Below are 24,945 nucleotides of genomic sequence, written 5' to 3'. Positions count from 1 at the left end.
GCCCTGAAATCACGCCCTGTGTCGAGCTCCCTGCTCATTGGAGGGTCTGCTTATCCCTCTCCTGCTCCCCCTGCTTGCGCACTCTCTCTCTCTCTCTGTTAAATAAATACAATCTTAAAAAAAGAAAAGATTCTCTCTTCCTCTGGCCCCCCGCCCAAAATAAACAAAATTTTAAAAATAAAATAAATGAGAATATTGCATGGTATACAAACTCTGAACAAACCTGTCACAAAATATTAGTTCAAAGACACAGATAGAAAATAAATGTATTCTTTAGAATATACATTTGTTATAAATATAATACATAGCATAAGGCACATAGAGAAACACATGAAATTAGGTGCAGCAAAATATATGTTTATAAATATCTAAGTATATAAAATGTATATAACACAGAATATTTTATTAACACATAGTATAAATACAGATATTAAAAATATACAAGAAAGAAAAGATCCAAAAAAAAAAAAAAAGAAAGAAAAGATCCAGTAAGAAATAGGCCTGTATACAGTAAGTTTCCTCAGTGAACATCCGTTGCTCTTGGGTTTATTATTATTTTTTTAAGTTTATGTATTTATTCATGAGACACAGAGAGAGAGAGAGAGAGAGAGAGAGAGAGACACAGGCAGAGGGAGGAGCAGGCTCCACGCAGGGAAACCTGAGCAGGCTCCAGCAGCCAAACCGCTGGGCCCCCCGGGTGCCCCTTTATTTATTTATTTTTTTAATCATTTCTATGCCGACCGTGGGACTCAGACTCACAAGTCCGAGACGAAGAGTCACCTGCCCCACGGCCGAGCCCCCGGGCGCCCCACGGGTCCCGTATTTAGCCACTGAAATTCCGTAGAGCCGCAGACAACCTCGGACCCGGAGCAGGGGCCATGCGGGCGGGAAACCGCATCCGTGCCCTTGCGGTCGGGCCTCGGCTGTGGCTCCGCTTCTCCCCACCCCGAGACCCTCGAGGAGACCTTTGTCGCGTGCGACGAAGCTGCTGCGGGCGGGCGGCGTCCAGGCGCTCGAAGCCGGGAGGTGTGCGCCGTGGAGGCTGGAGATGAGCCCTGCGCGGCTGTGTCCCCCGGCCCCGGCGGAGCTGCCCGATGCCACCGGCGGCCTGCGCTCTACTGGGCCACGGCCCGGGCCGGGCCTCCTGGGCCGCGGTGGGACCCGGGGGGCCGGGGGGGGCTCCTATGCTCTCACCCGCTGCTCGCTCCCGGGAAGGGCCAGGCCGGACGTGACAGGACGAGGCTGAGCTCCTTCTTTTCTTACTTTTCTTACTTTATTATGGGAATTGCCAGATGCGCAGAACAGTCGAGGAACTTCTGCCGTGGACCCCCCCACCCCCGCCCACCCAGCCCTGTGTCCGCGGCTCCGTCTCACTTTCTAAATTTTGTTTTAAAGGTGGATGTCGGGGATCCCTGGGGGGCTCAGCACTTGAGCACCTGCCTTCAGCCCAGGGCGTGATCCTGGGGTCCCGGGATCCAGTCCTGCATCGGGGTCCCCGCAGGGAGCCTGCTTGTCCCTCTGCCTGTGTCTCCACTTCTCTCTCTCTCTCATGAATAAATACATAAAATCTTTAAAAAAATAAAATAAAGGCGGATGTAAAGATTGAAACACTTTGGCATGAACTAGGGATCCCCGCGCTTGGCTGAAGTCCACATGGTCACACGTCACCCGTGGCTGAGCCTGAGCCGGGGCTCCCTTCACTCCACGTGGGAGACCCCCGGGGCCCTGTGACAGGTCACCACCACTTTAGTGGCTTCAAACCACAGGGATCTGATGGTTCTGGGCTCGGAAGTCCTGAAACCCAGGCGCGAGCAGGACTGGTCACCCCTTCATCCCCCCAGGGCCCCAGGAGGACCCGCTCCTAACCCCCCACCTTCCAAAGGCATCAGCTCCATGGCCTGTGGTCCCTCCTCCGTCCTCACCGTCAGTAGCGCAGGGTCTGCCCGTCTCTGGGGCTCCCACCCTCTCGGGAGGACCTGGTGAGACACCGGGCCCCCGGGAACCCCGGGTCACCCCCACCCTGGGGCCTTCACTTGCTCCCCTCTGCAAGACCATGTGAGGTGACACATCCTAGAAGTCCTCCCTGACACCCCTCTTTCCTACTCTGCGGTCTGGGGGAGTCCGTCACCTCTCACGGATGCCTGTTCCAGCAAGGCCAGCCTGATGGGACTCTCGGTCCCCAGCAAGCCCAGCCCGGGCAGGCGGCCCTGAGCCCCGGTGCTGACCCTCAGCCTCTTCCCCCTCCCCGCCGTGGTCCTCGGAGAGGGGACGCGTCCTTCCTCACAGACGCAGCATCTGCAGCTGTACCCGCAGCGGTGCTGTGGTTGGCACGACGGGGGCAGCTGTGGCATCGAGCGCTAGGGACCAGAGGTGACCGGGCCCCAGACCTGCCCGGCCTGCCTGGGCAGAGTGGGGACGTGTTCCTGCCCGAGGACCTGGACACCAGTGCCCGGGATCCCGCAGCCGGATGAGATCTGGAAACATTCGGACCCAGCCTCGGCGCCTACGGTCCCGGTGGAGGCGGGGGCCTCAGTCCCCTCCCGGCACCCACAGCCGGTAGCACGGCCACAAATGTCCCTCCTGCCTCCCCGGGCAGAGGGAGTGCCCCCAGACCCGGGGCCCACCGTTCCGAAGAGGACAAGGGACACTAGGGCTGCTGCTCTCACATCCCTGCCCTGCACTGGGCGCCCTCGGATGCCCTGCCCTACCTGACCCCCCATGCGCCCCCTTTTCTCTCTGATCTCTGCTTTTCTGCAAGCTGCTGAAACTCGTTTTTTACTAAGAGGCTATGCTTTTCCCCCCTTTCCACCCACAAGGATTCCAAACTAAAGAGCACTCGGGCCAGCAACCTGCAATGCCTGTCATCGAAGAAGGGACCCTCTTGGGTTTCTGGCGGGACATCTCACCCCACCAGGTTCCTCCGGGGGGCGGGCCCCACATGCTCTCCAACCCACCAGCGCTGGGGGGCAGCTGTGACCTCTGTCGCTTTCTGACCTCATGGGGGGTAAACACCACATGACCACGTGACCAGCGGCAGCTCTGGATTCTGGATTCTTGGCCCAGAATCACTGGTCTGTGCCAAATGCCGGGGAGCCATCAAGACGCAAAACCCCCGCAAAACAACGCATTTTGCAACCCGGAGAAGCCCGGGGCCTACGTTATAAGGAAGACAACAATCCTACAAGTAGTGAGGACAAGGAAGCAGCACCCTGGGGTGGGGGCCCGCAGGGAGCCTTCCCCGTGAGACCGGGCGCCTCTGCGCCACGATTCAAAACCATTGGAAAGTTAAGAATTCACTTGCTTTTACTTTGCACCACGAGCTGCAGTTGTAAACAAAGTCAGGGATTCAGGGATCCCTGGGTGGCGCAGCGGTTTGGCGCCTGCCTTTGGCCCAGGGCGCGGTCCTGGATATCCGGGATCGAGTCCCACGTCGGGCTCCCGGAGCATGGAGCCTGCTTCTCCCTCTGCCTGTGTCTCTGCCTCTCTCCTTCTCTCTCACTGTGTGCCTATCATAAATCAATCAATCAATCAATCAATCAATCAAAAAAAAAATCAAAGTCAGGGATTCAATATTCTTTCCCAGGAACATTCCCGGGTTGCCCCCCGCCCTGGGCTCTTGAGTCTGCGGAGTTTTCCCAGTGTACACACGGAACCGTAGGTAAGACCCTGTACTTGGAAGTAGCAGCGGTGATGAGGGGCGCGCCCCCCGCGAGGGGATTCCGAGACACACAGGGACTCGGCCGTGTTTGCAGACTTAGCTTCTGAGGGTTTTGCAATCATTCAAGGTCCTTTTGGGGAAAGTGTGTGTCTCTAGCCCAAGTGGACACAGCAGATTGAGATAAACGAGATAAAAACGAGGCGGGAGTTGTGACAACAAAAAACCATACAGGAGTTGCCTCAGATCTACCCGCTCCCGGCCTCGGTGCCCGGAATGTAAACCCAGAGAGGAAGCGGGTCCTGGTCGGTGGGTGCGGGGTCGGCGGGCTTCGCTCGGCCTTCAAGGGCTGGGACTCCTGCCCGAGGGGGCTGCGTCCACCCGGGGAGGGTCCGCGTCCACCGGGGAGGGTCCGCGTCCACCCGGGGAGGGTCCGCGTCCACGGGGGAGGGTCCACGTCCACGGGGGAGGGTCCACGTCCACCCGGGGAGGGTCCGCGTCCACGGGGGAGGGTCCGCGTCCACGGGGGAGGGTCCACGTCCACCCGGGGAGGGTCCGCGTCCACCGGGGAGGGTCCTCGTCCACCCGGGGAGGGTCCGCGTCCACCGGGGAGGGTCCGCGTCCACGGGGGAGGGTCCGCGTCCACCCGGGGAAGGTCCGTGTTTACGCGGGGAAGGTCCGCGTCCACCGGGGAGGGTCCGCGTTCCTCTGCGAGCAGGAGGGTGGTTGGCTAAGCCCGGACGCGACACGCACGATTTCACGGACTCCGCGTATCCTCCGTACGGAACCTCCTCCCCGCAGAGGGGGGCCCTGGGACCCCTGCCCGCGAATACGGGGCCTCTGTCGCCCCCGGCCTCCCGGGGGGGGGGTCCCGCTGGGGACAGGGACCTTGGCGACAGTGACAGGGCCACGGCGCAGACGCGGCCCCCGCCAGGCCCCGAAAGCCCGCGGAGCCCCCGGGCCCGGCTGATGGGGGCGGGGCGCGCGTCCGGTTCCCGACGCCACGGCGCCCCGCCCCCCGCGCGCCCGCGGAGCGAAGCCAGGCGGGCGGGGCGGGGCCCCCGAGGCCACGCCCCACTCGGCCCCATCCACCAATCGGACGCCGAGGGGGGCGGGCACGCCTGCATTTCCCGGGGGGCCCGAGGCCCCGCCCCCTCGCGCGGCCTCGTTCCAGGCGGCGTGGGGGCGTGGCCCGGGCGCGGCGCCTATAAAGGCGGGCGGCGGCGGCGGCGCCATTTTGCGAACGGCGAGCAGCGGCGGCGGCGCGGAGAAGCGCAGCGGAGGTTTTCTGGTTTCGGACCCCAGCGGCCGGATGGTGAAATCCTCCCTGCAGCGGATCCTCAACAGCCACTGCTTCGCCAGAGAGAAGGAAGGGGATAAACCCAGCGCCACCGTCCACGCCGCCCGCGCCATGCCGCTCCTCAGCCTGCACAGCCGCGGAGGCCGCAGCAGCGAGAGGTGAGCGCCCCGCCCCCGCCCGAAGCTTCCAGAAGGGCCGCGGCGCAGGCCCGCGGGGAGCCGGCCGCGGAGGTGCCGGGGCGGGGCGGGCGGGCGGCCACGGTCCGGCGGCGCCTCGGGGGCCCGGCGGGGGGGCCGAGGCCGAGTCGGGTCGGGGGTCGGGGGTCGGCCGCGGGCGCGGAGGGAGCGGCGCCCCGAGACCCCCGAGGACGCGCGGAGCCCGGGGCGCCACGTAGGCGGCGGCGGGGCCTTCCTGGGGGGCCGCCCCCCCCCCCCCCCCCCGCGGGCTCCGGGCCCCGCGCTCCCCGACGACGCGCGCCTGCGGCAGGTGCCCGGGTCCCCGGCGGGCGGGGACGCGGCGCTGGGCCCGGAGACGACGGGCCGGCCTGGGGGGGCCCCGGCGCGAGCCGTGCAAAATGGAGGCGGCTTCGGGGCCTGTTTACACTGCACAGCAAATGGCTGCTGGCGCTGCCGAGCGCGCCGATTGTGAAAACCTCCCTCGGGGCCGCGTCTGCCGCGATGACGCAACCCCGAGGCCGCGGGGAGGGCGCGGGAGGGGCGCCGCAGGCGAGGGAGGCCCGCGAGGCCGGGAGGCCGGGGCCGCTGTCCCCCGAGCGGGCGCCGGGCTGCGGGGGGAGAAGGGGAAGTCCGCGCGGGCGGAGTGGGAAAGGGAAGTGGCTGCGAGCACCGGAGGGGTCGGCGCGGCGGTGAGGGCGGGGGGCAGGGCGGCGCTGGCCGGGGCCCTGACAGGCGGAAGCGGCGGGGCCCCGGTGTAAACAGCCGCCCGTGGGGGGCGCGGGGGGCTCCGGGGGCGCCTCCCCGGGCTGAGCGCCCCGTTTCTCGCAGTTCCAGGGTGTCTCCTCACTGCTGTAGTAACCTGGGTCCAGGGCCTCGGTGGTGCTCCTGATGTCCCTCACCCACCCCTGAAGATCCCAGGTGGGCGAGGGAATAGTCAGAGGGATCACAATCTTTCAGCTAATTTATTTTACTCTGTAAGTAACCCCCGTTTCTGGCTGCGGTGGGGGTGGGGGTGTCGGGGCGCGCACCTGTGTGCACCTGCCTTTCAGCCCCAGGGCTTTAACTGCACTGCAGGGTCGGGGCGCCTGCCGAGGTCTGGACGTGGCCGGAGCCCCTGCCGGAGCCCCCTTCCCGCGTCCAGACAGCAGTGCGCTGGGTGTGGGGATGGGGGGTTCTCTCATTGTTTTTCTGGGTTTTGCAAAAGTGTCGGCTGTGGGGAGACTTGGCAGGTGTCTGGGGTGCGGATAGAGCGCTCTCCTCCTGCAGGATAATCGGCTGAATGTAACAGAGGAACTAACGTCTAACAGCAAGACGAGGATTCTGAACGTCCAGACCAGGCTCACGGGCTCCAAACACATTAACTGGAGAGCGGTGCTGAGCGGCGGCTGCCTCTACATCGAGATCCCAGGCGGCGCCCTGCCGGAGGGCAGCAAGGACAGGTGAGGGCGGGGCTGGGGTGGAGCTGGGCTGCCTGCCTGGTCGCGGGGTGTGGGGGGGTTTCTTTCTGCACACTGAGCAGCGGTTCCTGGGGGACTCTGACCCTGGGGGTAGGCGCGCTGTGTGCTCCCTGGGAATGAGGGCGGGGGGGTGTCCCTGGCGGGCAGGTGGGGCTGACGGTGGCCCTTCAGCTTCGCAGTTCTTCTCGAGTTCGCGGAGGAGCAGCTGCACGCCGCCCACGTCTTCATTTGCTTCCATAAGAACCGCGATGACAGAGGTAGGGGCTGCAGAGGGGAGGGCTGGACCCTGAGTGGCGGAGCCTTGGGGTGCCGGGCACGGGGCGCACAGGGCTCGGCCACAGGTGCCAGGCAGGCGCAGAGCCCAGGGTCCCGCAGGCCCTGCGGCTGCTCTGACTGCCTTTTCTCCGCAGCCGCCTTGCTCCGGACCTTCAGCTTTTTGGGCTTTGAGATTGTGAGACCGGGGCATCCCCTTGTCCCCAAGAGACCCGACGCTTGCTTCATGGCCTACACGTTTGAGAGAGAGTCTTCGGGAGAGGAGGAGTAGTGGCAGTGCCGCCTGCGGCCCTTGTGCTCTGCCGCCGCCGGAGCCCTGGACCGCGGTCCCTTTGCCTGTCGTGCTTTGTGCGGGTGGCGGACCGACGGCTGCGCTGGGGGCGCCGACGGCAGGCCTGCTCATCTCTGCTGGGTTTGTCCGCATGTTGTAATTGTGCAAATAAACGCTCACTCCAAATTAGCGGTATATTTCTTGAAGTTTAATATTGTGTTTGTGATACTGAAGTATTTGCTTTAATTCTAAATAAAAGTTTATATTTTACTTTTTTATTGCTGGTTTAAGATGATTCCGATTGTCCCTGTATTTGGAGGAGGAGTTTCTTATTTGAAGGCTCTTGGAAATCTTAGGTCTCTTACCTTGAAAAGATAGGTGTTAATCTACCCTTCTAGTGCTCTGAAAACTGAATAAAAGTGATGACACCTCCAAGACTGTGTTGGCTCAGTGGTGTTGCCCCGGCCCCCCCGACCCCACCCCAGGGGGGCTGCAGAGCTTGGGGGCGGGGGGATGTCCTGAGCTTCCTGACCCCCTCACTTCTCACTTCTGACCCTGCCTCGTTTTCCCAGCAGTCATTGGTCCTTTCCAGGGGTGGGGGTGGAGCGTGGCTCCGGGTGTCAGGCTGCCCCACCCGAACCTGGGCCTCCTGCTCCCCTGCTCTGGCGTCTCTGGTGCCCTTATCTGGGAGGGCCAGATAAGGCTGCTGGCAGAGTTCCCTCTGCTTGCCCTGGGCCGCGACCTGTGCCCCAGGCCTGCTGCCTGGGACTTGTGTGGGGTGTCTGGTCCTGCGCCCCCGCTTTAGCACCTGTGTAGACCCCGTGTGCACAGCGGCCCCTGGGGAGGGCCTTGTGGGGCAGTGCTGGGACAGGAGCTCCAGCAAGGGCCACAGCTGGAGGGTGGGCTGGGGTCAGGGGCCCCCGAAGGCTACGTTGGGCAGGGCCGCAGCGCCACCTGCTGGCCACATCTGGGCGCGTGGCCAGAGGTTCACACCCAGGCCTGGGCTGGGCGGGGGTGGGAAAGGGCATCTTCTATGGGGCAGGAAAAGAACCCATAGGGATTGGGGAGTATCGTGCTGGGGCGGGATGTTGCCTGAGGACGGGGCCAGCCTTCAAAGTCCGAAGACGCAGAGCTGCACAACCCCCCAGCCTGGGGGGGAGTCAAGGCTGGACAAAGGGCTTTGGAGTTGGGGTATTGAAGGATGACTAGGAGTGTGAAGCCCACGAGGAGAGGGGAGGGTGCTCCTCCGCAGGTCAGGAGGCTCCGAGGGTGGGCAGTGTGGCCGGCGGGGTTGGCCGGGGCTTGGGGAGCCTGGGGAGGAGCCCACTGTATCCTGGGTACTAAGGAGCCAGGGGGGATGTTTGAGCAGCCCAGGAACCTGTCATACCTGCAGGCTAACCTGACGGGGGCGGGGAAGTGAGGGCCGTGACTGGAGGCCCCAGGCAGGCGCAGTGGGACCCCCCAGGGCTCGTGTGTTCCTCCGCGGTGTAAACGAGGCCCTGTTCTGTTCCTCTGGTTCCCCCGTGCGTCGTCCTTGCCGGTTTATGCCGCCATCCCGTGTGCGCGTCGACACCCCCCTGGCTTCCGCCCTCGGGAACCCACAGCCTGGAGGGGAGGTGGTCAGGTGGCGGCCCCCCAGGTGCTGACAGGTGCTGGGGGCGGGGGCGGGCGACAGGAGGCGGAGCCACGGGGCCCAGGAGCGGCAAGTTTATTTGCTTGGACAGAAGAGCCACGCGAAGGCCTGGCGGCTGCACAGAACCAAGCTTCACAGAAGGGCAGCGAGGAGGCTGCGGAGGGTGGAGCGCGGGGAAGCAAGGCCACGCTCGGGCGTCTCAGGTCCTAGGAGCGTCCCCTACCCCCGGGACCCCAAGCAGGTCCTGACAAGGATGCGCTCAGAATGACCGGCACCTGCAGCACAAGGGGTGCTCCGGGGCCAGACACGGAGGCCGCGTCCACCTTCTCGGGAGGACGGTGCGCACGGGAGTCCAGCGCGGCCAGCGCAGCCTCACGCCTGCTGGAAGGTCCTGGCATCGGAAAGCCTCGGGACACGCCGGGCCCGCTCTCCTGGGGAGGCCTTGGGCCTAAGTCCCCGTGTAGAAGCGGGAGTGGGGGCGCTGGAGAGGAGGTGCCCTCATGCCGGCCCCGTCTGGAAGAGGCTGTCCGCTCGCTCGGGGAGGGCCTGTCCGTCGGGGTGTCAGTCCCACAGCAGCGCCAGGGCGCGGCCCACGGAGGCCTCGGTGGCCTCAGCCAGGTACTCACAGCACAGCCAGTCCTCCAGGCCCGGCGCCTCCCCGGCCGAGGCCCGCTCCGCCAGGTGCAGCACGAGCAGCGCGCGGCGCACCTGCAGCCACGGCCCCAGCGGGGCTCCCTGGCGGTGCAGCTCGGGCCCGGGCCCCCAGAGCAGCGCCTGCAGCGCACCCCGCGCCTGGGCGGCCGAGGGCCGGGAGCGGCCCAGCCGCGCCGCCAGAGCCTCCAGGCCCGCAGCCAAGGGGGAGGCGCAGGGCTCCGCGGGGCCGAGTAGGGCGCGGAGCAGGCGGCCCAGCTGCAGCGCGTGGGCGCCCGGGGGGCCCGGGGGCCGAGGGCGGACGCGGCCAAAGTCGGCCAGCAGCAGGCGCGGGGGCCCGGCGGCCGCACAGCCCCGGGGCGCCACCAGCAGCAGGTTCTCAGGCCGCAGCTCGGCCAGGGCGGCGCCCCGCGCCTCCAGGTGCTCCAGGGCTGACGTCAGCTGCAGCAGCAGCACAGCCACCACCCAGGGGAACTCCTCGGGCCGCTGCCGCCTGCCCGCCTCCGCCAGCCATTGCGTCACCGTGAGCTCAGGCACCTCGGCCGCCAGCACCACCGGGCCTCTCCAGGGCACGTCGGGCAGCGCGCCCTCGGGCACCGGGCCGCACAGGCCCTGCAGGTTGAAGTGCGGGGCGAGCGAGGCCTGCAGCTCCAGGCCCCAGGGGTGGGGCTCCTCCGCTCCGGGCTTGGACACCTGAGGGGCAAAGGGGGGGCCATCAGGGCCTGACCGCGGGGAGCCCGCCCAGCGCCACCCGCCCCCGCGGCGCTTCGGGAGCCCAGTGGCCGCGTGGCCTCCAGGAGTTAGATGTTCATTCGGATGCCTGTCGCCGTGTCGCCGGCGCGATTTCAAGGAAAGCCGCGCTGAGGAGCATGGTGTTCGGGGGTCAAAATGCTGCCTGCCAGAGGCGCCGGGGACAGGGCAGCTCAGGTGCCACGGCCGGCCTGTCCAGTAGGATTACGACCCAGGCCACCGTGTAATTAAACATTTCCAGTAGCCACATGTGGAAATTGATAAGAAGTGTGAACATGATTTTCTTTTTTTTTTTTTTTAAGATTTTATTTATTTATTCATGAGAGACACAGAGAGAGAGGGAGAGGCAGAGACACAGGCAGAGGGAGAAGCAGGCTCCATGCAGGGAGCCCGATGCGGGACTCAATCCAGGGTCTCCAGGATCACGCCCTGGGCTGAAGGCAGGCTCTAAACCACTGAGCCACCTAGGGATCCCTTCTTTTTTTTTTTAACATAATTTTCATACTCTGTTTTATTTGACCCCATATACCTAATAGGTTACCATGCAACGGTTGTGGGCGTAGATAAAAGCTATCCCTGAGATGTTTTACGTTAGGGTTATTTTTTGACACTAATAGATTAGTCTTCGAGACCCAGGAATAGTCGACGGCCAGGGCACATCTCAGTTGGAACCAGCCCTGTATCGAGTGCTCAGAAGTGACCCCGGCCAGCAACTGCCCTTCTGGACAGTGAAGCTCCTTCTAGAAGGTCAGGGGAGCATCAGCTCTGGGAATTACATTAGAACCACCTGGGGAGGGTAGCCCTGGTGGTGCAGCGGTTTAGTGCCCCCTGCAGCCCGGGGCGTGATCCTGGAGACCCGGGATCGAGTCCCACATCGGGCTCCCTGCATGGAACCTGCTTCTCTCTGCCTGTCTCTGCCTCTCTCTCCCTCTCTGTCTTTCATGAATAAATAAAAATAAAATATTTTTTTTTTAAATGGAAGGATGTTATGACAAATATGGTGATAGTTGCACCGTAAAGTCAGTGTGGCGATTGGGTGGGTAAAGGCGCCTTGAAGTCAGCGGGGCTCAGGGCGCCCAGATGACATGTGGACGGTCGCAGGGTAGTTAAGTGGTGGCGGTCAGCTGGCTGCGGCGGGTGAGCTCGGGGGCCGCCTGGCGCCGCCACGGTTCACTGCAGAACGGGTTAAAGTGCGGATTCCTGGGCTCCTGGGAGGCGTGTGGGGTTGGGATGCGCAGGCGCTTCGCGTGTCCACGGCCCCACGCTTCAGACACGTGGTTCCGGGGCCGAGCGTGTTAGTTGGCGTTAGTTGCAGAGTAAGCGGGTAGGCCAAGCTGCAGCGCCCCGTTAGCCCAAGCTGGGAAACTGGGGAGGCGCCCAAGGAGGCGGGCGGTGGCGGGGCTCACCTTGGCGGCCAGCATGTGCCACGCCTCGTCGCCCACCCGCACCATGCGGTAGTAGAGGGCGTCCCCGCTCTCCACGCAAGGCGAGCGGTCCAGGAGCCGGAAGCCGTGGCCGGGTTGGCAGGGGCCCGGGTGGCCCCCCAGCAGCCGGGCCCGGAGCCGAGCCCGCACCGCGCGGACCCCCTCCAGCTGCCGCGCCTCCAGCATGGTGCGCATGGCCTCGGGCCGGTGCAGGTCGTACCAGGGGGCGCCCAGCGAGGTGTCCAGGGAGCCGAAGCGCGGCTCTGCAGGGGGACAGGCTGGCCAAGCTTTGTCACTGGCCGCCTGGCTCTCGTCCACACTGTGGGACCCCAGGAAAGGCCTCCGAGGCTGCCCAGCCGGAGCCGGGGCAGGGCTGGTGCTGGGGACCCTGTGCATGGGCAGGGAGCGGGTCCTGCACAGCGTCTTCTTGGGCAGGGGCGGGGGCAGGGGCTGCGGGTCGGTCGGGGGGGGCCCAGGTGCCCGGGGACGGCAGGCCTTGGAGGGCAGCAGCTGGGCGCGGACCTCACCTGCGGGGAGGAGCACGGAAGGGGGTGAGGACCCTAGCACGGCCCCAGGCACCCGTCTCCACCCCTCGGCCGGGACTGCCCGGTCTGCAGAGTGAAGAGAATGCTAGTGGCCCGCGCCCCACGGGCTACGGAGGCCGCCCCCAATTCACAGAGGAGGGGACAGGAGTGATGCATCAGAGGCCGAGAAGTGTCCGGCCCACGCCCGGCAACCCCGGGTCCCTGCGTGGCGCTGGCCACCTGACCACACCTCTGTGAACTCTGGCTTCCTCATTTTTACACGCCATCATCCCAGCTTTTTTCCCCTTTTTAGCAGCGTTTTATGAAAGGTGGGGAACTGGCCGCTAGAAGGGAGCTCAGCTGCCCTCAGGCAGAGGGTCCCCCCGCCCCGCCGTCCCGCGTCCCCCAGCCGGGCCCCGGGGGCTCACCGAGGTTGCTGTAGGTGGGCTGAGTCGGCCAGGTGGGGGCGTCAGGCCCGGGGGTCCCAGTCGGTGGCTCGGGGCTGCTCATGCTGGCCGGCGTAGGGGCACGCACGTGGGGGTGGTGAGCAGGGCGGGGACCTAGGCACGAGTGGGGGGCAGTCTCCGTCTCCTTCCCGCTCTTGACCTGCTGGAGCCCTGGGTCGGCCCGTCGCCCTCTCTGGGCTCCCTTCCAGGCGGGGGAGGCAGGGAAGTCACCCCTCAACCTTTCAGGAAGGACCCTGTGCTTTTGTGACGTGGACAGAACAGAATGTCGAGGGTGAGGGTGGACCATGGGGGGTGGGGGGGCAGGACGGCACCCAGGGACCCGCGCAGGGGCACCTCCTTCCCAGAGCTCAGCAGCTGGGGCCCCCGCCCTGCCCCGCCCACCCTCCAGGTGCTGCCTCTGCCCACTCCCGGCCCCAGCACCCCCCGGGGGCCCTACCTGCAGGACTGGAGTGACCAGGGTGGGGGGTCCTCCGGGGAGCTGCCGCCCGGGGCCTGCCAGGCTGACCTGTGGCCCGCGGCCGCCCGGAAGCACCGTGCAACCGTCAGACCGCAGGGAGGGGGGTGCTCGCTGCATCACTTCCCCCCGCCTGCCCGCAGAGGACGCCTCCCTCGAAGATGGGAAGGGCATTCCAGGCAGAGGGCTCGCCGCCCGCCGCGGCCTTTGAGCTGGGGCGGGGGCTGTGACACGGGGACAGTCCCAGAGGTAACACCCGGGGGGGTCGGGGGGAGCCTCCGCATGCTGGGCTCCCCCCGGGGCCAGGGCAGGGAGCCCCGGGCACGCTGGGCAGCGAGACCACCACCAGGGCGCCTCTTTCCTGCGTGGCTTTCGTGGCTTTCCTTCCCCCTCTGCGGGGGGCGGGGATCGGAGAAGCCCCGGAGCCCGCTGCCCGCCGCCCGCCGCCCTCGCCGCCCCCCACCCACCGGGGCCTCCTGTGCCCTGGGACGTTGGTAGACGACAATTGCCACACGTGGAAAAGCAAGGACGGTGCACATCCAGGGGCCCCGACGCCCGCGCTCCAGCTGTGTCTGGGCTGGAGGCTCGCCGGGCCGGGCCGGGCCAAGGGCGTGAGGGGCGCCCCAGCTCCGAAGGGAGAAGCAGGAGCCGCCCGTGTGCACGGTCGCAGCGGCACGTTTGCATCGTAGCTGCAGCGTGTTTGGGGCTGGATTTCCCTCCCTGTGCCCCCTCTTTCCCTTCGGGGCGCTGAGCCCAGAGAGGGTAGGGAATCCATGCGCGGTCGCACAGCCGGCCCAGGCATGGTGACAGGTCCTGGGGCTGGTCGCGGGGCGCTCCGTGCCCACCAGGCCCTGGGCGGGGGGAACCAGGTTAAGCCACTTTGTGAACGTCTCCCACACCCCCCGCCCCCACCCTCCGGCCACATTTTGGGCAAAACTGACCTGCTGACCCCGTGGCGTTTCCAGCATGCGGTTCCCTAACTTGATCCCGTATCTTCTGTTTTCGGGTGTTCAGCTCCCCGAAAGGATAGAATTGACGCTCTCCGGCCTTAATCGGCAGGGCGCCCCATGCCTGGGTGGGTTTGGAGCCACGCGACGGGAGGCAGGGTGCGGGTTCCCAGAGGAGGGACGGATTCCACAAACCCCGGGCCCCAGGCGGGGCGGCAGGTGCCGGGACACGGCCTCCTCGCCGCCCACACGCCTGCTGGCCGCCGCCCTCGCTCTTCCCGTCGTGAGGCCCTTGGGGCTGCCCAGCCAGCTCCTGGCTCTGCCCGCGGTTGGCGGGGACGCATGCAGGGCAGGCACCCGGGCTCGGAATGGAAGGCGAGGCCAGAACACCCCACTCCGTGATCAAGGTAAAGGGCCTTTTCGTGTGATCTTTAGGGAACCTTGTTGGCTAACCGCGGCCGCGGGCCGCCCGGCTCTTTTTGTAAATGAAGTTTTATTAGAACCGGGCCGGGCAGGGTCATGGCAGGGCAGATCCTATTTTTTATTTAAAAGATGGGGGATCCCTGGGTGGCGCAGCGGTTTGGTGCCTGCCTTTGGCCCAGGGCGTGATCCTGGAGACCCAGGATCGAATCCCACGTCGGGCTCCTGGTGCATGGAGCCTGCTTCTCCCTCTGCCTATGTCTCTGCCTTTCTCTCTCTCTCTCTCTGTGACTATCATAAATAAAATAAAATAAAATAATTTTTAAAAAATAAATAAATAAATAAAAGATGGATGTTGGGCAGCCTCGGTGGCTCAGCGGTTTAGCGCCGCCTTCAGTCCAGGGCGTGATCCTGCAGTCCTGGGATCGAGTCCCGCATCGGGCTCCCGGCACGGAGCCTGCCTCTCCCTCTGCCTGTGTCTCTGCCTCTCTCTCTGTGTCTCTCATAAATAAATAAATAAAAATCTTTTAAAAAAGAAATAAAATAAAAGATGGATATTTTGTTCATTGTGGATCTGGGACGTGAATTAATTTTGTTTATGGAACGTTGACCTGGATGGCTGAGCTCCGGGCGTCTGCTCAAATTTTGTGCCTGCGGTGAGGGCCTCACTGCCCCCCGCCCCCCCAGCCTGGTCCCAGCCCAGCTGTGGTGGCCACCTGGCCAAGCGGGGGGTGGGGTGGGGTCCAGGCTGGGACCGGGGTGACACCTCCAGGGACTTCTGCACCTGGGATGAGGCAGGATGGTGGGCGGGTGGCACGTGGGGAGCCCCCACCTGCCTCGGGGTGGCCTGGCCCCAGATCTCCCAGGGGCCTCTGCGGGAGGGGAGAGCAGAGTGCACAGCTCACACCCGCTGGGCACCCCGCCGAGGCTCAGGAAGGGGACCGCCTCCCTCTCCGCGGGATCCGTGCATTAACGTGGGAGTCGCCCTGGGGCCCCGGGGGGTGGGCACCAGTCCCGCTGACCCACTGTAGACTTCCGAGCTCCAGAACTGTCAGGTAGTAAATCTCAGTTGTTTTAAACCATTAAGTTTCGTTACTGGAGTCACGGTGCGCGGCCCGGGGTCTCCCTGGAGGCGCAGAAACCCGGTCTGTGCCGCGGAGGAGCGTGGTGCGCGGCCACAGCTGGAGGACGCTGCACACCACTCCCGCTCCATCCCGCAGGGGACATCGAGGCAGGGATCTTCAGCGGCCACCCCCACCCCCACCTCCGGGCCGGGTGTGCCGACTGGACCCGTGTCCTGTGTTTCAGGGGGGACCCCATGGACACCCTCTGAGCAGCACCTCCTTGGTTTGGGTCCTTGGTTTGGAAGGAGGACCCCTCAGCCCCACCCCAAGCACAAGACGGGATTCAGGAAATCCTGGGCCTTGTACCTGGTTTGAACCAGGGAAGGCTCCTCCTGCCTTTGTTGTGGGAGGACCAGAGCCGGGGAGGCTCCTGGGATGGTGTAGAGATTATGCAAATAAGTAAATAAATCTTAAAGAAAAAAAAAAAAGCTGCCTTTGAGCCTCCAGAAGCAGGGAGACTGCTGGGACCCCCCCCACCCGCCGCCTGGAGTGGGGTGGGGAAGGACAGCGGGGAGACCCCACCTCCCCTCGGCTGGGGACTCTGGGCACATGCCCTCCATCCCCTGACCCCCCCGCTTTGCCCATCTGTAAAGTGAGATCCTAAGAGGCCCCAGCGCTCAGGCTGTCACCTGTGGGGAAGGAGTTAACACAGGAGCCGGGAACGGCACTCGGAACAGCATGGGCGCTCCCGACGTGCCACCTGTCAGGCCATCACCGCAAGTCCTTCTGCCCCCACCTGCCCCCTCTCCCCGGTGACTCAGGGCCAGCGCTGGGGCTGGAGTCAGACGGCCCCCTGCCCCCCACAGCCCCACTCCTCCCGTAAGAATTAACAACAACCACTTGAAGTCTGTTATTAAATCGGCTTCATTTTTATTGGATTCCAACCAAATACAGCAGGAGGGGCCTGGGGGGGTCCTGGTTCATGTCGGGATGGGGGTGGTCGGGGGGGTGGGAGATCCCAATACGCTGCCGTTCTGCAGGTCCCAACGCCGCTGAGAACACGCTCCTCCCGTCGCTGATGATGCTAAAGGCACTTGGATGTCATTTTGAGGGGCCCTTGGGGTTGTCATGGCAACCAAGGTCAGGAGGATGTAAAGGGAGAAAACCAGTCGGTTCTGCCCAACTCGGGTGGAGTCTGGGGTCGCCGGACGCCCCGTTCGGCCGTCGCCACGTCCCGCCACGAGTGGGGCCAAGGCAGGGGCGGCAGCTGCACGCTGTGGGAGCAGGACCAGCTGCGCAGCCCCGAGAACTTCGGCCTGAAGCCTGTGCTCCGAGCCCCCAGGGCTGACCCGGCTTCCTCTTTGGCTCATCTTGCAAAGACCTTGAAGGATCCAGGATCCAAGTCCACCACCAAGCCCGCCACGGGCCTGGGCTCCCCGTATGTGCAGCAGTGCCTTTGACCTGGGGCCTGTTTTACAGAGGAGGACGCCAGGGGGGTCCGGGGGGTCTTCGGCCCCGGCTAAGTGCACACCTGGGCGGGGAACAGACCTGGTTTCCTGCCTTCCTACAGGTCCTTAAGAATACAGTCCTAGGGGCAGCCCGGGTGGCGCAGTGGTTTAGCGCCGCCTTCAGCCCAGGGCGTGATCCTGGAGACTCGGGATCGAGTCCCACGTCGGGCTCCCTGCATGGAGCCTGCTTCTCCCTCTGCCTGTGTCTCTGCCCCCCCCCCCTCTCTCTCTGGTCTCTCATATATAAATAAATAAAATCTTAAAAAAAAATACAGTCCTAACCTCCTGGTGGATGGCCCACCCCCTACTAGTCAAGGGCTCCCACCCACACTATTTCCTGTGCCCCTTCCTCCAGTGATGGTCAGTCATCTGGCCCAAGTGGAGGGTGGGGGGCAGTCATCAGCCTGGGAGAGGCAGGGTCACGGATGGACCCTGTCTGGTGTCTGAGGATTTCTGTAAAACGTCAGCTGTGGTTGCTTACCCCTAGTGACGGGGGAACTCACTACCTGAAGGGTAACAGGGCAGTGACCTCAGGGAAGTTCTTTCTTAACCCGAGCTTCTGTGTGCCCGGCCCTAGTTCTTGCCACCTGCTCCCCAGAGCCCAGGTCCAGACCCCCTGCAGCTTGCACCCCGCCCCGGTCTTGTTCTCCCTTGCTGCCCTGTTAGTGCACTGAACAGGACCCCCGGGAAACCCCCCACACTCCCTGGCTTCTGTCTCCACATGCACAGTGGGTCACAGGGCTGGACACGGCAGGGCTGTACCGGGGCGCATCTGAGGCTGGCTCGGGGGTGTGACTGAAGGTCACTCCACCTGCCTTGCTGGAGGGGGGACACCCCAGTAACCATGCTTCTGAGCCGGGGCCAGGGCGGCTGCCCCTCCGGTGTGGCGTGGGCAGAGGAAGGGAGTTTTTTGGGGGTGGTGGGGAAGCGGGGATGATGGCTTCTCCTAGTGGGTAGCCCGCCCTGCTGGGCCAGTGGGTCCTGGGGGGAGCCTGGGGGCGGGGCATGGGCTGGCATGCCGTGTGCTGGGCCCCCAGGGGGCATCACCTCCTTGGGAAGACCTCAGTCCAGCCCCTGAGATTCCCCTAGAGATGGCCAGTGGAGCAGGAGCTGGGCTTGAGCTCCGTGTGTCTCAGGTGTGATCTGTGCATGTCCCAGGTATGAGCTGTTTGTCCCCGGTGTGAGTTGTGCTCTCACGAGAGCCCTGGGTCCCCACGGTGAGCCCTGCAGCTTGGGGCACATGTTTAGCGTCAGCTGGGTCTAAGCTGTGTGTGTCTCGAGTGTGAACTGAATGTCCCGAGTGTGAGCTGGGTATGTCCCGGGTGTGAGCTGTGTGTTTCAGCTGTGGTCTGTGTGTCCCAGGTGTGAGCTGGGTGTGTCCTGAGTGTGAGTGGGTATGTCTCAGGTGTGAGTTGTGCTCTCACGAGAGCCCTGCACGCTTCAGGTGAGGTCTGCAGCCTGGGGCACCTGTTTAGGGTCAGCCGGGTGGAGGTGTGTGTGTTCTGTTTTGGAGCTGTGTGTCCAAGAGTGTGTCCTGGGTGTGACCACCTGTGTGCTGGATGTGAGGTGTGACCAGTGCAGGCTTTCGCGTGCCTCCCCTGGGGGCTGGGCGGCCCCCCACGTCCTGGATGCAGACCTCCGTCCCCGGGTGCACGCTGTGTGTGTGTGTGTGCGCCACGCCCCAGCCACGGGGTGCGAACCCCCCACGGTGAGGGCTCTGGGGTCTCTGAACTCGCACCACACTCCCACCGCACTCAGCTCAGCGACCACAGCAGGGGCAGGAAGACACAGTGAAACTTTTAGAAAATGCTTGAGAAACTATGCAAAAGATGCGTCCTGATGAAAAAACAGCCCCGTGCTCGGGTCTCTACAAAAAAAGGGGACGTTCGGCCGGGAGCGGCGCGGCCTCCAGGAGACGCACAGGTGCCCATCGGCCGGCGGTGGTGGGCGCGGGGTCAGATCATCTTCATGGTGAACTTGCGGGCGCCCCCCTGGCCGGTGGCGGCGGCGGGCCCGTCCACCTTGCGGAAGGAGTACTCCACCGAGAAGTTGTTCTTGTGCTGCCCGCGGCCGCGGCTCCACACGAAGAGCAGCAGGAAGCAGAAGAGGACGACGCCCAGGAAGGTGATGCAGCCCATGGCGGTGGACACCAGGATGGTGGTGAGGTCCAGCGGGAAGCGCACGGCCGCCTGCGTCTCGTTGCGGCCCTCGCTCGGGGTCCGGTTGGCGGCCGGCTCGGGCCGCACGGTCAGCGTGGCGAAGTAGGTGTCGTTGCCGCCCGCGTTGCTGGCCACGCACGTGTAGGTGCCGCTGTCCTGCGGGCGCGCGCCCTGGATCTCCAGCGTGCCCCCGGGCAGCACCCGCGTGCGCCCCGCGCTGGAGGCGGTCACCGCGCGGTGCCGCGGCGTCACCCAGGCCACGGTGGGCGCCGGCTCGCCCTCGGCGCGGCACTGGAAGCGCACGTCGTCGCCCGCGGCCGCCGTGACGCGCTGCAGCCGCCGCTCGCGGATCTTGGGTTTGCGGCACACGAAGTACTCGAAGAGCACCGAGTCGGGCAGGTTGCGCAGCGCGTCACCGCGGACCTCGGCCGGGGTGGCGCAGGCCGGCAGCCGCCCGTCGAAGTTGAGGGTCTTGCGGCGCTGCACGATCCACAGCAGGCGGCAGTCGCAGGCCAGCGGGTTCCCGTCCACGCGCAGCGTCTCCAGCGTGTTGACCGAGTGGAAGGTGTTCTCCTCCAGCGTGGACAGCAGGTTGTTGGAGAGGTTGAGCAGACGGATCTGCCGCAGCCCCAGGAAGGCCTGCGGCTCCACCACCGCCAGCAGGGCGCCCGCCAGGTGCAGCTCGCGCAGGCGCACCAGGTCTCGGAAGGAGCCGCGCGGCACCGTGCTGATGGGGTTGTGCGACAGGTTGAGGCAGGTGAGGTGGGCCTGGTGGCGGAGCGCGGCCGCGGGCACGGCCGTGATGTTGGTGTGTGTGACGGACAGCGAGGTCAGGTTGAGGCCCTGCAGGCTGCCCGCGGCCACCTCCTCCAGCAGCGGCCAGTTGTCGATCTCGAGGTGCAGCAGGCCCGGGAGCCTGCGGAAGTTCTGGTCCTCCAGGGCGGCGATGGCCAGGTGCCGCAGCCGCAGCGCGCCCAGGCCGCGCAGGTGGCCCAGGGACTCGCCCGACAGCGCCGTCAGGTTGCAGCGCTCCAGGGTCAGCTCCTCGAGCGCCAGCAGCCCCGCGAAGGCCCGGCGCGAGATGAACACCAGGTGGTTGTCGCCCACCTCCAGCCGGCGGAGGCTGCGCAGGTCCTGGAAGGTGTAGTCCAGCAGGATGACCAGCTTGTTCTCGCTCAGGTCCAGCAGCGTGAGGTTGTCCAGGCGTGTGAAGACCCCGGGCGGGATGAGCTTGAGCAGGTTCCCGCGCAGCCGCAGGACGCGCAGGCGCGGCAGGTTGGCGAAGGCGCCCGGCTCCACGTGCGCGATCACGTTCTCGCTCAGGTCCAGCTCCTCCAGCAGCGGCAGGGCGGCCAGGTCGCCGGGGTTCAGGCAGCGGATGCGGTTGCGGCTGAGCTCCAGCAGGCGCGTCTCGGCCGGGATGCCGTCGGGCACGGCGGTCAGCCGGCGCCGGGGACAGGCCACCGCGCGCGTCTGCGCCGTACACTCGCAGCGGGCCGGGCAGCCGCCGGCGGGGGGCGGGGCCGCGGGCAGGAGCAGGAGCTGCAGGCTCAGGACGCACAGCCAGCAGGTCATGGTGCGGAGCCTGGGCCTAGGGCCGCGCCACCATCCTCGTGGGCACCTGCGGTGGGGGGCAGCGTTAGCACCGGGGCCGCCGCCCGGCCCTCCCGGGCCGCTTGGCAGTGCGCGCAGGACGCATCTATCCCCCGAGGGCCCCCAGTCCCGCTCCGGGGCGCGTGCACCCTAGAGACCTGGACGCTCGCCCGCGCAAAGGCCTGGACACCCAGGTTCACCGCGGAGGCATGCCTAATGGCTGGAAAGTGGAAACTGCTCAAACGTGCATCCAAAGGACACACGCATGTCCACCACCCACGGGCACGTCCCTCCGGTACCAAGAGCAGCGAGGCGCCCACATGCGTAGGACCCTGAGGCCACCACGGGCAGGGAGGGAACCAGACACAGGAGGCCCCATGTTGTGACACGTCCAGGATGGGCTCGTCCATGGACAGGAAGGGGCCCGTGGGGGCGCGGGGCTGGGCAGGCTAGTGGGCGTGACCGCTGATGGGGACAGGGCTTTTTTGGGTCTGAGAATGTTCTGGAACCACGCAGGGCTGATAGTTACACAACCCTGCGAATACACTAACAGCCCCCGAGATGTACACTTTAAAAGGGCAAATTCTATGTTACGTGAACTTGATCTCACTTAAAAAAAACCACACGAGAGAGTGTTTATTGAACTGGAGGAGAACTTTACAATCACAGCGTACAATGTGGGGTCCGAGCCCTCCCAAACATGGATGAAGTGCCTCCTGTCGGCCCGGCTCTCAATACACAGGAGCGCAGGCAGCCGTAGACCCTGCCCTCCTGCGGCTGGCTACATCCTCTCGGTGGGGACAGGGCTGGTCCAAATATTCCCCCTGGCCAGCCCCCCACCCCCCGCCCCCCGCCCCGAGGCCTCACCGGGTCCCGCACCCATCTTGCCCTCCCTCCGTTCCCTGTTTGTGTGTCTGCACTGGGCCAACCACCACATGAGACCATGACCTAGCTCGGAGCCCTGGTCACGGTCTCCTCCCAGGGGCCGTAACCTCTCCAAGCCAAGCCCGTGGTCTCCATGGCCTGACCTCCGCAGAGCCTGGAAGTCAGGGTGGAAGGAGGTGCAGCTGCAGACCGGGGACGGTGACGTTTGAGCAGAAGGTAAGGCCACGTGAACACAGAGGCCGGCACTGAGCTGACGTGTCTATAAGCCGGGGAACGCCGGGGGTTGTGCGGAGCCACCAAAAGCTGGGAGAGGTAGAGAGGATCCTCCCTGGAGCCTTCGGAGGGGACGTGGCCCTGCAGGGCCTGGTTTCAGACTTCTGATGTCCACAGCGGGGAGAGAATTGATTTCTGTCGCCTTAAGCCACTCGGTTTGTGGTGTTTTGTTGTGATGCTCACAGGAGGCCAACGCAGACCCGGAGGATGGCCAGGGGAGCGTCCGTGGCGTCTGGGGAAGGGAGCTCCGGGCTGGGGAACAGCCAGTGCAAAGGCTCTGAGCAGGAGTGAGAGCCGGCCTCGGGTGTGGGTGGCCAGATGGCGTGTGGCATGGACGGTCCTTGGGCCTGCTGGTACCCCCCCCCCGCCTCCTTATTCCTCCCTCCACTGCTGGGCTGCAGCCCTGGTCCTGGGGGTGCAGGTGGGGGTGCGGGTGCGGACGGTGCAGCCAGACAGCAGCTGGAGGGGGCCGCCCACTAGCCGGCCATTTCCAGCACCTTAGCAGCTGCAGCCCCCCCAGCACCCGCCGGGGCCCACGAGCCCTGTTCCCGTGGGGACTCAGGCCATAGGCCCTCATCTGCTGAACATCTGTGCGGCCCGCTCCCGCCGTCCGGGACGCCGTGGGGAAGGAGTACCCATGGGGCCCCGAGGGCCCGCTTGCTTAATGCCGGAGATGAATTATGTAACCGGGGGGTGGGGAGGTGGGGGTGAATGCACTTTGCAGGACCCATCCGGTTCAGAGAAGGTCACAGGCGTCAGGTGGCCCTCAGCCACTCGCCGGTTGTTTTGACACAAAGGGGAGGCGTGGACGCAGAAGCACAGGGCAGGGGCCACGCGACGGCGGGTTGGAGGGTGCTGCTGGGGGCCGCAGGCAGCGAGGAGCAGCAGCAGCCACGGGGAGCCGGAGGACGTGAGGAAGGACCCGTCCCCAGAGACGTGAGGGGGAGCAGAGCCCTGCGGACCCTTGAACTTGGACTTCTGGCCGCCAGGACACGGTGGAATACGTCCCCGTGTATTCAAGCCGCTGCCTCTGTGCGGCCCTGTGACGGCTTCAGTGAGCAGCCGTGTGTCCTCGGCACGAGCGCGTGCAGGGGGCACACGGGCAGGGACGGGCAGCCTGGCTGCGGGGTCATCTGAAACCGGGAAAAACTGGCGCTAACCCGCCTACGTGTCCATCAGCAGGGGGTCGGCCGAATTCCGGGTTGCGTCCTGCTGCGGAGTCAAGGAGATGCGCGGGTGTCGGTAGAGGAAGACGGCGGAGGTCCGGTTATAAGGAGGGAAAACGGGACTAACCTAAGTGCTCATCAGGAGGGGATTAAAAAAAAAAACCCGTAATCCCTGGTCGCCATGGAATCTAGGAGATTTGAATGTACCCCCAAGGAAAGACCGCAGAGATGCAGTTAGGGGTTAGAAAATAATAATAAAACAAAATAAGATAAATCCGGATTGCCGGACAGCTACAATCCTATTTATGGCAAAATAAAATGAAACGGAACACCGGACTGGACTCTACATTGGGGCAGGCACATAAGTACGTGTGCAGGTGCCCCCCCCCGCCCCACACATGCCTGGGAATTCACGTAGCACACGGAACAGCCCCGCGAGCGAGCGGTGGTCAGCTGGGGCACAGGACGGGGGCGGAGCTGTCCCTAATTCTGACCCGGGCATCGCGGGGACACCAGCCCTTCCCCAGAGGCAAACTTCCTTCCGAGGCTGTGTTTCTAGGTCACGCTCCCCGCGCTGCTGCCCTTGCCCAGCACACGGACAGGCTGCGTCCCAGGAGGGGACAGGAGGGCCGAGGCGGGCGGCCCCCTGTTCGGCCGCCCATCTCACGTGTCTGGAAACCTCCTCCCTTCAACGTGTCCCTGGCCCTGAGGTTCGTCCCAGGTCCCTGGCCAGCCTGCGTGTTCCCTGTGGTCGAGGGGTAACCGTCCTTTCCCCACCCCAGGAACTGGGGTCAGGGCCTCGACAGCCAGATTCGGAGGGAGCTGGGGCCTCTCCGGCTTTGCTCCGAGTAGGGGGCGGGCGGCATGGGCCAGCCCCCAAACCCAGGCTCCTTGTGGGGACAGAGCTGCCTGGTCGGTTCTTTCTGGAGCAGAGAATTCCCCCCCTACTATATAATTAGGTCCCCAAGGCCCAGCACGACCTGCTCCATCCCCTCCCTGCCCCCCCCCCCCCCCCCCCCCCGCCTTCTCTCGCCCTCACCCACTCTGTTCCAGACACCAGGCCTCCTGGCTGTTCCTCCCACACGCTCGTCCAGGTCTTGCCCCAGGGCCTTTGCATGTGATGTTCCCTCTGCCCAGAACACCTTCCCCGCATGACTCCCTCCCCGACTCCATCGGAGTCTCGTCCCGTGTCACTTCCCTGGTGACTCTCTGTACTACAGTCCCCATCCTGGTCTATTTCTCTCCGTCTTTCTTTTATTTGTAAGTCATCTCTGCCCCCCAACGTGGGGCTCGTGGGGCTCGAGCTCACACCCCCAGGATCAGGCGACACGGGCTCCGCCGACTGAGCCCCCCAGGCGCCTCGGGGCTATGCTGACGCGGTTTTACAGAGTCCGCAGGACCTGCTTCCGCCACCTCGGAGAGCCTGTGGTGCTGCGTCCACTTGCTCGCCGCTGCCGCCCTCCACCCGACACCCCGTCCCACCGCCGCTGGGCACTCCAGGAAAGGGGGGGGGGCTCAGGGGCACCCGGGTGGGGGGCACAGCATCTGCCAAGGCCGGTTCAGGTGCGGCACTGCGGGCCCAGATGGGAACGTGGACTTTTTAAATTTTTTAAGCTGTGTTTACTTTGGAAAGAAATCTGACCAAACAGAAGCCGCAGAACACGGGGGAGGACGAGCCCGGGGAGGAAGGACAGGGCGACAAGAGGCCGGCCCGCGGGGGCCCCATACCGTGACGCGGTGACGCCGCAGCGGGGCTGGCAGGACGCTGGGCCGCAGCCTCCGGCCCTCGCCTGTCCCCGGACGCCCGAGCCACAGTCACCCGGGGATGGCAGCACGGCTGGCCCCCCGCACCCCGCGGCCGCTCTCGCAGTGACCCGGCGTGTCCCCTCCGGAAC

The 24,945-nt window shown here is 64.9% G+C and overlaps 3 protein-coding genes and 1 long non-coding RNA gene across 6 annotated transcripts; 1 reads left to right on the top strand and 3 right to left on the bottom strand.

Moving 5' to 3' along the window:
• Nucleotides 1–3,285: 3,285 nt before the first annotated feature.
• LOC140611140 (uncharacterized) lies at nt 3,286–4,794 on the bottom strand. Its single transcript, XR_012012474.1, has 2 exons — nt 4,409–4,794; nt 3,286–3,506 (listed from the first exon to the last, which is right to left on the bottom strand). It is a non-coding gene; the product is annotated as an uncharacterized lncRNA (long non-coding RNA).
• Nucleotides 4,795–4,875: 81 nt separating this feature from the next.
• Nucleotides 4,876–7,567, top strand: OAZ1 (ornithine decarboxylase antizyme 1). Its single transcript, XM_072787963.1, is given in 6 exon segments — nt 4,876–5,113; nt 5,960–6,017; nt 6,019–6,105; nt 6,398–6,570; nt 6,760–6,845; nt 6,999–7,567. Coding segments are annotated over 6 exon segments (684 nt in total). The 5' UTR covers nt 4,876–4,967; the 3' UTR covers nt 7,133–7,567.
• Nucleotides 7,568–8,823: 1,256 nt separating this feature from the next.
• Nucleotides 8,824–13,168, bottom strand: PEAK3 (PEAK family member 3). Of its 3 annotated transcripts, none has more exons than XM_072787962.1 (4): nt 13,018–13,168; nt 12,543–12,814; nt 11,573–12,117; nt 8,824–10,109 (listed from the first exon to the last, which is right to left on the bottom strand). In XM_072787962.1, the coding sequence occupies exons 2-4, from the start codon at nt 12,622–12,624 to the stop codon at nt 9,327–9,329; spliced, it is 1,410 nt and encodes a 469-aa protein (XP_072644063.1). In that variant the 5' UTR covers nt 12,625–12,814; nt 13,018–13,168; the 3' UTR covers nt 8,824–9,326. The 3 variants fall into 3 exon arrangements, with proteins under 3 accessions (XP_072644063.1, XP_072644061.1, XP_072644062.1); XM_072787960.1 differs by having other exon boundaries at nt 12,543–12,819; nt 13,018–13,165; XM_072787961.1 differs by having other exon boundaries at nt 12,543–12,674; nt 13,018–13,162.
• Nucleotides 13,169–16,389: 3,221 nt separating this feature from the next.
• Nucleotides 16,390–21,519, bottom strand: LINGO3 (leucine rich repeat and Ig domain containing 3). The gene has a single exon (XM_072787959.1). The coding sequence runs from the start codon at nt 20,706–20,708 to the stop codon at nt 18,930–18,932; it is 1,779 nt and encodes a 592-aa protein (XP_072644060.1). The 5' UTR covers nt 20,709–21,519; the 3' UTR covers nt 16,390–18,929.
• Between the last annotated feature and the right edge of the window lie 3,426 nt (nt 21,520–24,945).

Source organism: Canis lupus, chromosome 19 (genome assembly GCF_048164855.1).
Source record: "Canis lupus baileyi chromosome 19, mCanLup2.hap1, whole genome shotgun sequence".
Lineage (NCBI taxonomy): Eukaryota > Metazoa > Chordata > Mammalia > Carnivora > Canidae > Canis > Canis lupus.
This window is presented reverse-complemented; position numbering and strand designations above follow the sequence as displayed.